Genomic DNA, 15647 nt, shown 5'->3' with positions numbered 1-15647 from the left:
CGTACGGAAGCCTGTGACAGGAAGAATTAGTTTCAAGAAGCCTTCCGAGCAAATCAGTAATGCTACAAAAGGTACTTGTGTTACCGTAGTGGGTGGTGGAGATAGAAGAGAATGAAGGAGGTGGTTATGGAAGGCAGAAGAACACCATCTCCCTTGCACCAGCACTTGGGAAAAACTAAGCGACAGTCACATGAAAACCAGTACCCGGCAGGTTAGAAAAGCAGGCCTGCATATAACACGCAATAAACCTGAGAGTGGGGTCTGGGTCCCATACAAGTCAGGGACGCACCACAAGAGCAGCACACCAAGATCTGGAACCCATACAAAGTTGGGTAAGCCCAACAAGAGCAGCACACCAGGGTTTGAGAACCATATAAAGTTGGGTGAACCCCACAAAAGCACCACACAGGGGTCAAGGGGCCATACAAATCCAAAGAAGCACAAAGTGCCCAGAGCAAGTCGGGGAGGATCTGGCTCCCAAGTAGGAGAAAAAAGAGAGGTGCGAGACATGAAGATAAGGGGTCGAAGACCCATTGCCAAAGGAAGAAGCCCGTTCTGGAATACCAAGATCTACCAAGATCTAAAGTCAAGTCTGGCAGTCTAGTGAACCAGACTTGATACTGCATTTGTGAACCAGCGAAAGAACAGGGGAAAGAAACCCTTCCCCTGATATTTGGAAACTGTATTTTTTTGCGATAAGAAGGCCTACAGTCAAGTCTGGCAGGATAGTGAACCCAGACGTAATTTGTGAAAAAACAGGGGAAGAGGCACCCCCTCCCCCCCCCCCATACTTGGGAACTGTGCTTTTGTATGTGTTTGGATGGGCATCTAACTTTTAAGTTAAAGATCCACTCAATGTGTTTTCTCTTCATGAACTGAACTTTTGAATCTAGATCCATTGAACATCCTGACAGAATACTTGGTCTTTTTTTTTTAGTAGGGCAACCCCTTGTAGAAATGGGGCATGGTAGGTTTTCCTTTTCTTTACTTTCATATATAAATAAACGTATTTGCAAACAAGCATGCCACCACTGTGTTAGACTCGTACTTCTGCACCCTTGCAGATGTCATTGTTACATTTTCACCAATTCTAGAATATTTGTACAGGATGGATTTGCAGGTGGTCAAACCATTTGATTCATTAAAACAAACATATATAACAAGTGTAGCACCATCTCTGGCATGATGCACAGAGAGGAGCCAGTAGGCATCTTACATTCATACCTGCTCCATTACATAGGATTAGCAAAGACGTGCACATGAGCGTCTAACATTCACAACGGCTCCCCTATATCTGATTCAGAAACCCAAAAACTGAAGCAAATCCGATATTTCTGGTGCTGTGTAAAGTCAGCATTACAAATCCATTACAGCAAAAGCAGAAAAGCTTCCTGATGGTCTTCCTGGCATTGCCTGCAAAATGGCCATCTAATGCCAATAAAAGATCCAAAAGCTCTAGCCTTGCCAATGACAGTTTATTTTTTTTATTTATTTATTTATAATATATACAATATATAACCAATGACAGTTTTTAATAGGAATGCATTGCAAAGATGTGAGGACTCACATATTGCTCATAAATCAAGTGGCTTAAGGCACATTTTGTGAAGGCATTTGTATCATACGAGGAGCTAATTTACTGTTGCAATTAGTCTGGGTGAAAAGATAATGGCAGCCCCTAAAAAGCTCATAACTTGATAATACTGCATGATAGAGCTAGCTTAAAGAGATCCCAAAATGGTGTGTTTTGGGTAGGAAGCGGGGTGGGCAGTTGTTGGGAATAGGTATAGTGATTAGCATCACCGTAGGCAGTCAAGGGATTGGTAGAAACCCCAAATAACACATCTCGTCTGTATGCCCTTGCTTAACATCCATCCCATTTCCTTCCAATGGGGTCCGTGGAAGTTCAGTGGAAAGGAGGGAAAAAGAGGAGACAATGCAATATGGACGAAATATAGTGGAAAGTCTACCAGGGTATGAGTGGGGGAAGTAGGGATACCCCAAAAACTCCAAATGTGTCTCATTTTCACAAAGAAAAGCGAATCGCTATTCTGACCTAAAATTGCCTTCGGCATCTCTGCATTCTCATATGCTTCCCAAATATTTGCCCGAGGACAGCACACAAATGTATCTCCAAATGTGCTCCATCTTGAAGCTTTGTAAATCAGGTTGGAAAATGCAAATCTGAGATGCTCAGGGTCCACACTCCTGACTCCAGTGCAAATCTTAGTGAAGCAGGTCCTATGTGAGTCTGATATCATGAGTCCTGCAGAGCCCACATTGCCTTAACAAAGGGGTACAATTCAGTCATTGCAGGTACGAGGTGTGCAGCTTGAGCCCCAAAACAACGCATAGTTGTGGATGGATTTCCATATACAGATTCTGCCACATGGTGAACTGTTTACAGATAACGTGTGCAATGTTACAGGGAACCCACCTGTGGACAAGGCACTCTCTCTCCATCCCGAACGTGGTGAATAGTAATCAATCTAATGCTTTTTCCTATCCTCTTCAAGTTGTCTCTATGTGGACAATAACCTCACCACTTCATCCTTTCAGTTGGCTCAGTTTCATTATTAAGCTACATCAGCAGTGCTTCATTTGCTGGAGGGGTTGCCGGGGCTCAGCCCTGCCACTTATTTCTGAGCATTGGCACTTATTTCTGATCTCGGATTAATTCTTGTGGTGTTGTGCCAACTTTCTTATTTTAACTGTCATTCAGTCAGAGTCTTTTGCAGCCTGGGCTGTCTCATTGTTATTCAGGAACCTGATGACCCATGTAGGCAGGGCAGCGCTATTAATGTTCACGAATAACAAGTATTTGGAAGGTGACAATGCTGGGCACTAATGCTGGCCTTGTCAGCAGAAACCGTACCATTACTGCGACAACACTGTTGCCTGGTACGAAAAATACCCCTTTGCGCAGTAGAAACATTCCAACCCCCATTACTGCGACTAAGGGAAGCAGTGGTTGCCGGGGTGTACCCTGTTCCTCGTAATCGTGTTAATGGGGGTTTGGGGTTGCGGGGGTGTCCCCCGCTTCCATTAAATGGAGAGCGGTGGACAAGAACATTTAAAGAAAGAAAAAAAGAATGGAAAAAAGGGACCCTGCAGAGCCAGCACTGACCCACATAGTGGGTGGGAACTGATGCCACAGGGATCGAGGGAAGTCGGCGGCACACTTCCGTGTGTGCCGCCATTAAGATAAGTGGCCAGGGGGAGTGGTGTAGGGGGATGCGGCCACAGTGATCTATCTGATCACTGTGCCACGCCGTAATGGTCATCAGCATTTTCATTGGCGGAATTACAGGCGGCGCAGTGATCACAGATTCTCTGCACACTGTTCCACTCACGCTGCATGGCCTAATTATCTACTGGGTTGACAACAACAGAAAGATCACCAGCCAGCATTCCTACCACAGGGGCAAGATCTGTGAAAATCCGGAACTTTAACTCCAAATGTGTTAACACTGTATGAAGCAGCTGTGAGTGGTGTCAACAGTCGGCGGTTAGCTGCCCGCCCCGATTTGACACAGGGGCAAGATCTGTGAAAAGGCCAATATCAAAGCGGGAATGCCTGTCATGAGTGCCACCCCTATACAAGAAGGTCCTGCTGCAGTGTTTGACAGGCAAGTTCATCAGTTCATTGATGATTTTGCTTGCATTTGCCCATCAATGTACCATATGTTTGTTCTTTAAATAGTTGATTAACGTGTTCCGCTTGTCACAAATAGGATCAGTAAAAAAATTTAACGGTGATGTGTTTTAAAGAAACACAAACATTTTATTTTTCAAATTACAACTAATTTGTTATGTCGATTGGTAATCGCAAAGTGCATCCATCACCCTCAATGAACTGGTGGGAGCCGGAACTTTAACTCCAAATGTGTTAACACTGTATGAAGCAGCTGTGAGTGGTGTCAACAGTCGGCGGTTAGCTGCCCGCCCCGATTTGACACAGGAGTGCTAGAAAATATTTGGGCCTGGCACTTATTGTCTTATAAATTAAGTGATCATCCAGAGTGTTTAGTGGAGAGCTGCTAATTATTTCACCTGCATTAGGCATCCATCATCATGTAGGATAGCCAATAGAAAACATGTATTGTACTGTGCTGACAAGAACTGCTGCATGCACTCCATGGATTAGTCATGGTAGATCAAGAGTATAATCACCGTGGCTGTAGAGATAAACCATAGAGCAAATGTACTGCTGTGAATTCACTTCTGTCTCTACATCCTGCAGAGTCCGGTGCCCCAGCAGCCCCCCGCTTCTATTGCATTTCGGGACCCTTTTGGAAATCCATTTGCATGAAAGCACCTTTTTGAGTAAGTAAGTATTAGTGATTAATTTTAATGTAATGCTTTCACAAGAACATCCGTGCAAAAGAAGGGGTCAGATCTACTGGCGTCTCCATGAGCTTTTGTTTCCTACCTATACTCAGATTAAGTATATATTCTTTTATTATAATGCAGTTACTAGGCTTTTTATAATTCCAAAACATAACGACTAGTACATCCAAATATTACAATAACTCGACCCTAATACAATATTACCAACAATATGAATAAATAAAACAAGAATTCATGCTGTAGATACAAATTAATTTCCTTGCTCCCATAACCGCTAATGTATTGACCACTGTAAATTCCCTCCACCTGTGAGTCCCCCAGCACTTTCTCCTGGACTCTTTGATTTTTTTACTGATTCTCCTGAGTGAGTTGGAACCTTTTTGCACACTCGCTCATTCTTTTACTCTGATCATGGGAATCCTTTTTTACCTCTTTTGGGTATTGTTTTGTGGAGTAATGCTTTCCTCCAATGTTAAAGGAATCTACAATTTACAAAAGCAGCAGGCAACACTTTCTGTGCAGTGTTGCTGAAGGCACCTAGAGTTTCCCTGTGAAGGTTTTTTATTTTTCTTGGCAAACCCTTAAAGTTACTAAAGCAGGGGGATACTTTTTATCCAACCTGTGTTTTATTTTGAGGGTTCAGCACACACCACCCTATGTGGAGTGCTGAGACCCAATGTATCCCTTTTCTCGACTCTCCAGTAACATTTTGGTTATTGTGACAGACCTATCAGTTTAGGCTGGTGGCAGTGTACCTTTTACACAACTTTTGTGAACTTTCATCACAGACTGTCTTCGCAGTTTCAGTAGGGGGCACAAAGGACACTATTTGCCCAAAATGGTGTCTGGTCTTTTTTATGCCGTAAACAAGATGGCCTGTCCATTCCTACGACGACCTCTACTCTGATAGGTGGAGGAGAGTCCTCTTGTCCCTTTGTCTTTGCCGGACTTCCCTTTGAAAGCCTGCGAGGACCCTTTGAATGACTGGTAGGACAGGAAGTGAGGAGGACAACCGAAACTTCCCTATCCTTTGTCCTGCAGTGTTCCTGAGAGAAACCACTTGAGACTGGGAGGCTGGCTGTCCTCATTGGACAGCCATCCCCAAGTTTGAATGGTGCATGGGATACGATTGGTGGACTCAGCCAGATTTCCTGCATAAATCCAGAGGTCCTGGACCTCAAACCTACAGTCAACCACTGGAACAGAAGCATCTGAAGAAGAATGAAGAAGGATGACAACAACAACTTCCAGCGACCGCCAGCCTATTGCTGTCCCAACATCAACTTCTAAGCAACAAGGAAGGTTTGAAGATGACATCTTCCTCCCCTGGACTGGTGCGCCTAACCAGTCCCAGGACGGACTGCATTTTGTGCCATCCCTTGAAGAGCTGCGAACTCCACAGCCTGCAATTTGCCAATACCCTGGGACCTCGGCTGCATCGCTGTTCATCGTCTCCTGAAGTCCAGTTTTACCTGAAACTTTGTGGGCATCCTTCTAAGCCTGCAGTGACCTGATGCAGCTACCAAAAGTCCCCCCACTTGAGACAAAGACAGAGAAACCTAGAAGTGTCACCCGCCATGACAACCATCCTTCAACAAAGCCTGGAAAAGGCTCCAACAAACCAGAACTGAGAAGATCTGGTGCTGGTGGTCTGTCTGCACAAGAGCTGTTGCCAGATCCACTGAAGTCCCTTTCTTCTGTCGGCAAGACCGAGAAACCAGTGACCAGGTCGGCTGTCGCCTCACTGCTGGAATCGTCCTGCAGCGACTGGTTTTTCACCAAAAGGTAGTCCTACCCCTGGTCCTACTTACCTGTTGGTTGTTTGCTTGATCCTGTGATCCTGCGGGCTGCAGATAGCTTTATCTTGCAACCCACCAGGTCACCCATAGAGTTGCATTGGGGTGGATAACCCATTGTACTCTAACCCTGCCTTAGGACACTAGTCATTGGGGAAAGCCTACAAGGGAACACCATGATTCCCTTGCCTTTGTAAAACTAACTTTATTTACCTGAAATACTGAAAGAGACTATTGCTGGGCTCTGGAATACTGAGCCTTTTACCCTGCTTTTCTGCCTTTCCAACTCCACCCCTGGCCAGTGGTGGCCCAGTGACCCAGCTGAACACTGGGAGACTCACATAAGATAGGGTTGAACTTTTTAAGATATGCTGGGATAAAGTTAGCAAAAATTATGCAAGTTTGGAACAGTTTGCAAATATATTTCAGATAGTTTTACTAAGAGATGTGTTACTAGCAAAGCTATTCTAAAGTTATTACAACTGTGGTTTACTGTCTAAATAATATTAGAAAGTGATCTTATATTGTTCTACTGTTTTAAAGTACTTAGTTGACTTGTTAATGATCACCTCTGCCTTAGTGTATATAATAAATTCATATTGTTTTATATAACTTCTAAGTGTATTAATGTTTGTTTTGTACTAAGTGTATGCTCTGAGTTCTTTGTACCTCACTACATCCTTCCTCCCTCCTTAGACTAAGCCTCGCTTCTCACCAGTCTACCAAACCTATGTGTGGTTCAGGCCTAAACTAAGAAGTGTCACCCTGTTCACCTAATGTGTGCTTTTCCATGTTCTGTCGCAAACAGCAACTTGCGTAAAACTCCCTAACAACCACATTGAATTTTAGTCTTACGAGAGAGTTAGGGAAGGAATTTATATAAGAACCTGTTGTATGATAACAGGTTACAGCCATGAATGTCATCCTCACCGTTTACCTTTGTGGATAGTTCAATCCAATTTTGTTCTCTACTTATGTGAATGAGATAACGAGATGTCCGGTCCAATAGCACGGCGAGTAGAGCGCTCGCTTTGACATCTATGCAGCGCCTGCTGACGCAGGTTCAAATCCTGGCAGGTCGATAAATAAGCACCACACACCATGGGTAATAATAAGCAGTGCTCAGATACCTGAGGGTTCGTAGCGCTATATAAAAGCTACATTATTATTATTATTATACGTTTTGATGGCTTTCTTGAAATTTTAGCATGGTGCGCTCATGACTGTGAATACCCTGGGCATGTTCCCATCCAATGCCCTCTTTCCAAATTTTGGAGCTGTAGTTACTGTACCAAGTTCCACCAATTTCCTTGCTTCCTGTGACAAGGCACTGTGCCATTGCCGGTGTCCTGGGTTGTTAATATTCCAGAAACACTTGGCAATCTGAACGCTAATCGTCACGTGTGCTGTTTTTATATGAAACTCTGTCATGAGAAATTCCTTGGGAAATGAAGAGGGTAGGCTCAGCTGTGACTTCACGGCACAACTTTCCATTCGGGCGAGACCTTTTGCCCTCATTCTTTCCCAAGCAACAGCCCCATACGTTAACTTAGGGAGGGTTTTCATTTGATAAACCTTCACCAAAGAGCTAAGAGAATACCCCGAGTGGCATCTTCCTATATATTTGATTGCGCCCAGTTGCTCTATGGTTACCAAATCCAATTCCTCCATATGCAATCCCCAATTGAGTTTAGGTTCCATGACGACCACCAGATAATCATAACTGTAAACCAGTTATATGGGGGAGGCCTGTAACCGTCACTGATATTTATATCCAGCTTTCCTATTATGACAATCTAACACCATGATCTTAGTTTTTGCCAAATTAATCTTAGATTGCGAGAAACTGCAAAGCAGGATAATTGAGTAAGAAGTCCTTGCAATCTTGTAGGTGTCAAATTTAACAGAATAAGGTCATCAGCGTACCCCCAAGCCAGGAGATCCTCAGATCTCCTAACTTGAGTGGACAGGTGTCAATGGATTCCAGATACTTGGTGACTTTACAGCCAGGTAAAGATTGGATAGGATAGGGGCAAGGATACACCCCTGTTTAAGGCTGGTGTGGGCCTTGATCCTTTCTGTGTAGCCACCTCTCGCATTCAATCTAGCCTTAACAGAAGTATCAGAGTAAAGCGTACAAACCTTGTTCAATAGTCTCAGAGGTATTCCCCAGTCAGCCAGTTTCCTCCAGAGTGTCCCACGATTCACTGTATCAAAAGTAGTGCTAAAGTCAACATACACCACGTATAACGGCTGTTGCCTGCACGACCATGCACTCTCAATCATTATAATTAGTAACAGGATGTTATCAATTGTTGAGCATTGTTTACGAAAGCTAAACTAATGACTCAGATTATGCTAAATGCTATGAGCAACACCTGTCGACCCTGCCAATGTAGTGCATTGTTACATTCTGCAAACTAACTTATCCATTTCCTGAAAAAGGAATAGCTTCCAGGAAACCTCAAGTACAATTGACAAAGTCTCCTGCTCATTATGTATGGGTAACAGGGAATGGAACTACCCAGTGCTAGAGCAGAACATTTGAAAGGCAGTTAGGACCCTCAGAAGAATGATTATATTATTATTATTATCATTATTATTATTATTATTATTTATAATGTTTTGTGCATGCATCCACTAGTCCAAGCTATATGGGACTACAACAATAAAGAAGATCATACTTGAGCAGTACATACTCTTTAATTTTGTTTCAGATGTTTTTCCAGAAACTTCTGTGGAGGGGTGTGAAACCAGTCTAATGATACATAGGTTCCAACCAAAATAAATACCAAACTCTCCCTATTGGTTGCTATGGTAGAGCAGTCAGGCTCCACTCAACGGAGCTATGAAGGCTGGTGGATGTGCACAGTTTGCCCCACATAGATTAAGTGACTAGTTATTCAAATATTACTTAAACATGGCACATAGTAGAACACAGTGCAAGTTCAAAAACAGTAAATGTCCAGGAGCAGAGCCTTGCCTCTCCTAAGTGAAAGGTATGCCTATTTTTTAATTTTTTTAAATTTTTTTAAATGTTATAGTTTAATTTTAAACTTTTCATTTGTCTCAGGTTTTGCAAAGTTTTTCTTTTAGTTTGTCAAGGTTTAGTATTTCTTGTAGAAATTGGCATATTGTGAGAATGAGTTTGTTTGATCTGCCATTGAGCATCTCCGTCCATCTTTCTTCTGTCTCCATCGTCTGTTCTCTAATCTTGCAGTACGAACCAAGTCTAGATCTTTGTTCAGAAAGATCGTTGCATTCCATTAGTAGGTGGAAGAGTGTTTCTGATTTCTGTGTGTCTGAGCAGAAGCAGCAAAAATGTTCTGTTGTAGGGATTTGTCTTGTTTTTGCTAAGTAGAAGTGTGTTGGTATTGTGTTCATCCGGATTTTCAGATATATTGCTCGCATTTTAGTGTCAGGAAAGATGGTCAGGTAGGCTGGGAGTTTGTTGATTGATCTAATGTCTGTTTTACATTGTATATTCAGGCTCTATTTTGTTTTTTCTTCGGAGGTTTTTATCCAATCATTTCTCATCAATTTTATTTTTGCGTATGGAGGGCGCAACGTGAGCATTTCATGGGAGATTTCTTCCGTTATCATGAGTAGTTCAAGATTGTCTTTCCACTTGTCAAGCATTGCGTTGTTCATTGTTCCGTGGTGGGATCTTAGGATTTGGATTGCCAGTGTTTTCTCGTCCGTGAGCAGCTTGCGGTATAGATCGAGGTGTTTCCACAGGACAATTGAGCTGATTGATTGTACTGCTACTTCGTGTCTGATTCTGGGCATGGGGAAGGAAGGTGGCAGTTGCAATATCGTGCGCCAGAAGGAAGCTTCTAGTTTTGTCCAGTCGTAATCCGTGGCATTCATCATTGCTTCTGTTCCATAAACTATTGTTGGAATCACTCTTTGTTTGTAATATGTTGTTATGGGTTTGAATGAGTATTTTCCGTACTTTCGCTGGAGCATGCATCCTTGTCTTGCCAGAGATTGGATCTTTTGTTCCAGTTTCGCTGTCCATTCTTTTTTTTCGGATTTGAATTGATTTATGTGGATTCCCAGGTATTTGAATGTGGTTACTTCTTCTAGTTGGTTACCATTTAAATAGATTTTTAGTTGTTTTCTGTTTTTGTTGGATGTTCTGCTCAGTTGCATGATTTTCATCTTCTTTGTGTTGATTGTAAGTTCATTGAGGTTCATGTATTGGTATAGTTGTGAGAGACTGTTTTGGAGGCCTGAGGGTGTCTTATCCAGCAGGATGATGTTGTCCGCATGTGTCATAATTTCTACTGCTATTGAGTTGACCTTTGGGGGGTTCAGGGCATCTGGTTGGAGATGAATCTCGATGTCTGCGGTGAAGAGGTTGTATAATGTAGCTGCTAGAGGATATCCTTGTTTTAGTCCATTTTCAGTGGATATTTTCGGTGTTGTATGGCCTTCTCTTGTGAGTCTTATTGTTATTGAGGTATTTGAGTAGAGTTGTCCGATTGGCCCCAAGATGTCATTTGGACATTTCCATTTTTCAAGTTTATTCCATAGTTGTTGTCGAGATATTCCATCGAAGGTCATGTGAAGGTCTATGAAGGCCGCGTAGATTCTTATTTTGTTGTGAATTGCTTCGCGTTTTATCAGATTTAGCAAAAGTAAATTGATGTTTGTACTCACATTTGGGTTGAAGCCAGTTTGTCTTGTTGAGAATCGTTGTGTGTCAGATGCCCATTGTTGGAGGTTTTTTTAGAAGGATGGATGCAAACAGCTTCCCCAGGGGGTCAAGTAGTGCAATTGGGCGGAAGTTCGTCGGATCGTTTCTAGGTCCTTGTTTATGGATGGGTACAATGGTTGCAGTTTTCCATGACAGAGGTATCCGGTTGAGCTTGTTTATGAGTGTCATGATGTTACTCATAAGGTTGGCCCATGAGTGCGGATCTTTCTTGATCATCGCGTTAGAGGTCCCGTCAGGGCCTGGAGCACGGGATATATTTAGTTTTTGTATCATGTCTAAAATGTCTTGGTGGTCGCAGATTACTGTCCATTTTGTCTTCTGTGTCTGTGATTCTTTTTCGGTTTCTGAGGGCCGGGCTTTGTATATGTTCTTGTAGTGTTGGATCCATCGTTGTTCTGTCACATTTCCTGTCAGTTTTTGTTGATAGGCTGAGTTGTTGTTCAACAAGTTCCATAGGTCTCTGAGGTTGTGCGTTTTATAGGTTTCTAGGATTGCCTCTGCATCTGCTTGTAGTAATGTCATGCGATGCATTTTAACCCAGTTGTTGTAGTTTTGTTTAGCCACTTTTATTTCGGTGAGCAAGTTTTTGTCTTTCCTTTTCTTTAGTTGTCTCACGGTGTTTCTCAGCGTCCTTTTCCTTTCAGTCAACTCTTTGTTTTAGGAGTGTAGATGGATCTTCATGGTTTGTTGATTAGTTTGCTTGTAGTAGGGTTGGAGTAACCACTGATAGTTTAATTTCTGATCGTCAGGGAGAGTAGTTTGCAGGAATTGAGTTGTGAGTGAAATTGTTGCTTGTTGAGTTATACGTAGTTTTCTGCCAGCTGTGCAGACTTCTAGTGGAATAGGACAATTGGGCTGAGGTTGTCGCAGAATATTTTGTCCGTGTATGACGAGCTGATTGTGGTCGCTCTTTGATGTTGTGATTATACTGGCTGTTTCTACTGTGGCTCTCAGTTCTTTTGAGAGGTAAATGTAGTCGATTATGGCGGACGATTTGCCTCGGGACTAGGTGGGTAGGAGCTTGTTTGTCCCGTCCGTGGGGTAGTCGATGAGTGCGAGATTTCGGATGTTGGTTTCTTTTGTCCATCTTTTAGCACGGATTGTTAGTTTTCCGTTTGGGATGGGTTGTCCGTCATTGTGCCATAAGTGGAAGTTTAGATCGCCGCATAGTATGAATTCGATTCTTGCATGCTTGATGATGAGGTTGTCCATTGTTAGAAAGACACCATCTAGGAAGGCTTCGTTGTTGATTGCAGCGGGGTTCCAATAGAGGTTCAGAATTGAGATTTTTCTTTCATGTTGGAGGTTTGAGGAGTCAGGATTTTGGCCTCCTTTTATTTTTATGACTGTATTTTGTATCCACGGTTGATATTTGAGGTTTGAAGTATGGACCAAGCCGGGTCGATCTTGATTAGCGTTAACAGACATGATGATGGTCTTCCCTTTGGTCTTGTTGGTGCTGGGTTGTGGAAAGTTAGGAAGCCATCGCAGCATGGAGTATCGGAGAGCCAGGTTATTTGGAAACAGATGATCTGGTACGAATCAAATTCAGGGGATGGGTTGTTGAACAGGTGTTGATTGCGTCACTTAATGGTTATGAGATGTTACTCAAGGTATGCCTATTGCCTAAAGGTTTAAGGGGTGGGAAGAAAAGAACACCCGAGACAAGAGTAAAAATCAATTTTTACTGCAATTTTATTGAGTCTTCAAGAGCGAGTTAAGTCATGGGTTTTTAAGAAATTCGCTTTTGTAGCCTTTCTATGAGCATATATTACACCACGAATTATGGATGCATTTTATGATCTCAAATTGAAATTTTGATTATGAAAGGTTTTAATGTAAACCATAACACACAATATATTTTTTAAATAAAAAAGAATCCTTTTACACATTCTTTATCAAGACCCAAATGCCAACACATGAACCGTATGCGTAATCCCCACAACCTCTAGTACATAGTAAAATGATTAATACTCATGCATGCCATAACTCATTACAGTACCTAGAAGGAGTAAAGGGGAGTACCTGAAGGGGGTAAATGGAGTTAGCAATGTTACAACACCACGCTAAAGGGCCACCAAAGGTCAGAAGAGTTTAAGACTTACAATACCAGCTCAGGGTGGTCTCATGGGATAGTTATAATGTAACCACGTCTAGAAACAGTGTCCTAATGCAATCCTATTGCAGGAATGTTGTAGAGTAATTTAATATATTTAAATCTGTAAATAATCACGGTCATTGATTTGACTGCAGTCTTTGGCAGAAGACTCTAGGAACCTATCGGGGACCCAGGGAAAATGCCAATGTTCAGGTAACTGCTTTCAACGTTCACTTTCCAAGGCTTTAGCGTTTTAAAAATGTTCACTGCAGGAAAGCTCTTGACAAAGTCCATTGGCAGAGCTGCGTTTATAGGGAAAAGCAGGTAAGTACCTGTTCTACTCCGCAGGTGCAGGCAAAAAACAACCAACCTAAGGACACAAAAGGAGTCCACCCCTTGAAGAGTTTCAGAGATAGGTTCCAGATCCAGCCAGTGAGAGGGAAGGAATCGGAGCAGGATTTAAGCCAATGAATTACAATGACGTATCTCGTGGAGGGGGCATGCAGCAACTCACCACTCCAGCACCCAGTGGCCCTCTGATGGGAAATCCAAGAAATAACCCAGGATGCCAGGACACAGGGGCAAGTCCTCAGATGCAAAGGGTATGGCACAGTAATGGGATCTATGCGATTACTGTGCCGCCAAAAAAATGTCGGCAGAAAGAATGCTGAATACAAAAACGGCACAGCGCAGTGATCACATACATCACTTTTGCCCGCATCCCCATATCAGCTCCCCCATATCATCCCCATATCAGTGGAGGTACCCGACCAAGCAGGCCCAGATAGCTCAAAAGGCGGAGTAGGGTGGCCAGCTTCACTGATCTAACGATTGCACAGACAAATGTTTTGGCAGGCAGCCAATGAGACGGGCCCAAAGACATCACCAAACACTTAAGTCCATCCATACTTGATCTGTATTGGGCTCGTCTGGTGCAGTGGACCAGTCTTAACCAGTACAAACCCCTCTGTACTGGTTTGCATGGCTGAACTGAGAGTGACCCAAGGTTTGCACGATGACCATTTTAAGGCTGTCTCATGATTTCAACAAATAATGGGGTAGCCAGAAACAAAATGGCTGCCAGTAGGACTTAAAAAATGCATTATTACCCAACATACTGATAGATTTAGCTATTAATGTGGTAAAACAATCTGACCTCTAGTGATGCAAAAACGAAATAACAGCAACCAGCAGCCTTGTTTACAACACATTTGTAGGATGATATAATCACGCTAGTTCAAAAAAGCACCCCTGTCCTACAAAACATCTGGGCTGCCATCAGACAGTACATCAAAAGGTGATGCAGTGGCGGGTGAACTTCAGTAGAAATACCTCTGACCACAAAAATACGGTAGACGATCCAGAAATATAGGAGAAAAGAGCAAAAATGTTGGGGATCCGATACAACAGGATAGCAGAACCTCCAAAAATGGAATTCTGGCCTAACAAATGACATGGAATTCAGAATGTTACCTTGGATGACCAGAAGTCATCTTTCTTTAGCAACGTTTGATGCACAGCCCCTTAAGGTATTAGTGGAAGAGGAGGCAGGGACGTCATTTAGGGATCGCCAGAGGTCGCACTTGCGACCCCTGAGGACTCCCTTGCTACCTCTGTGGTCTCCCATGCTATCAATAAAAAAAAAAAATTACACTTTTCTTTAAACAAATGAAGCTCCTAGGCTGTGGCCAAAGCCAAGTGGCTATTTAAGCTATTTGTCTTTCTGGAATGCCATACAATAGTTGCTAGACTCATTAAAGGTTTATTTCAGGCACACTTGAGGGGGTGAGTCACCAATTTAGTCTGTTCTTAAACACCTACAATTCCCAATGCAGACAAAATCCTCAAAAAAGCATTTAAAGTACAATTAGCATCCATTTCGGACTATGTATATTGCTTTCCCCAAGTTGCAGTTATAGCATGTTTTTCTGCTGATACATATGTTGATCCGTTCTTGTATGAAATGTACATCACGTTACAGTAATATTGTAACCATATTTGTCATAGCATACTTAGAAACAATGCTATGTGAAGCACCTTCCTGTTTTGTCAATGGGTAAAGGTCGTGTTCCATCGCTTCCCGTGATGTCACTTCGGGGTGGGGTCAAATGACATCACTTCCTGTGATGTCATCAGAGGTCAAGGGTCATGTGATGTCACTTCCGCAACCCCTGGCATTTTGATGAAATGACGTCCCTGAGAGGAGGAAGTCTGAAAGTATAAACGTGCATGAAAGACCTTAATCAAGAGATGTAAAGACTGCATTCTAAGCTAAACCTAGCATCTGAACAAGATATGATATGATAGGTTATTTATAATGCCCCTGATACCCAGACGTTTCTAAGAGCAGACCCGTGGACCAAACCTGTGTTGCTCCGTGTCGTCTTGCTTCCAAGTCGAGCACGTTTCCCCTGATCTATCCTCCCGAGACAGGAGCTGATTTGCCCAGGCTCCAGGATGCCCCAGGCACTGCATTCACATGCGGTGCCAGTCAAGGACCAGCCAACTAGTAGAGGAAAAGACAGTGCCAGGTACATCTGTGGTGCTCTGGATTAACATAGTATGTCTAAGACGCTGCCTGATGTCTGTCACCCTAGCTAATGCACTGAACACAGGTTTGTTTTGCCACGCGGAGAGCATGAATTATGGTGAAAGCAGACTGTTCATTTAAAGGCAGCCA

The 15647-nt window shown here is 42.9% G+C and overlaps 1 protein-coding gene across 12 annotated transcripts in view; it reads left to right on the top strand.

Annotated features, from left to right (window-relative positions):
• DAB2 (DAB adaptor protein 2) overlaps window positions 1-15647 on the top strand; it is a 408449-nt gene that overhangs the window by 366036 nt on the left and 26766 nt on the right. For 9 of the 12 annotated variants that reach the window (XM_069627172.1, XM_069627179.1, XM_069627177.1 and 6 more), the window contains one exon: window positions 4244-4326. In XM_069627172.1, coding sequence (XP_069483273.1) covers window positions 4244-4312 — 69 coding nt within the window. In that variant the 3' untranslated portion in view covers window positions 4313-4326. Of the gene's footprint in view, window positions 1-4243; window positions 4331-15647 lie in introns of all 12 variants that reach the window. The other 3 variants (XM_069627176.1, XM_069627175.1, XM_069627173.1) reach the window with 1 other exon arrangement.

The sequence above is a fragment of the Ambystoma mexicanum genome, chromosome 6p (assembly GCF_040938575.1).
Source record: "Ambystoma mexicanum isolate Mex_15411 chromosome 6p, UKY_AmexF1_1, whole genome shotgun sequence".
Lineage (NCBI taxonomy): Eukaryota > Metazoa > Chordata > Amphibia > Caudata > Ambystomatidae > Ambystoma > Ambystoma mexicanum.
This window is presented reverse-complemented; position numbering and strand designations above follow the sequence as displayed.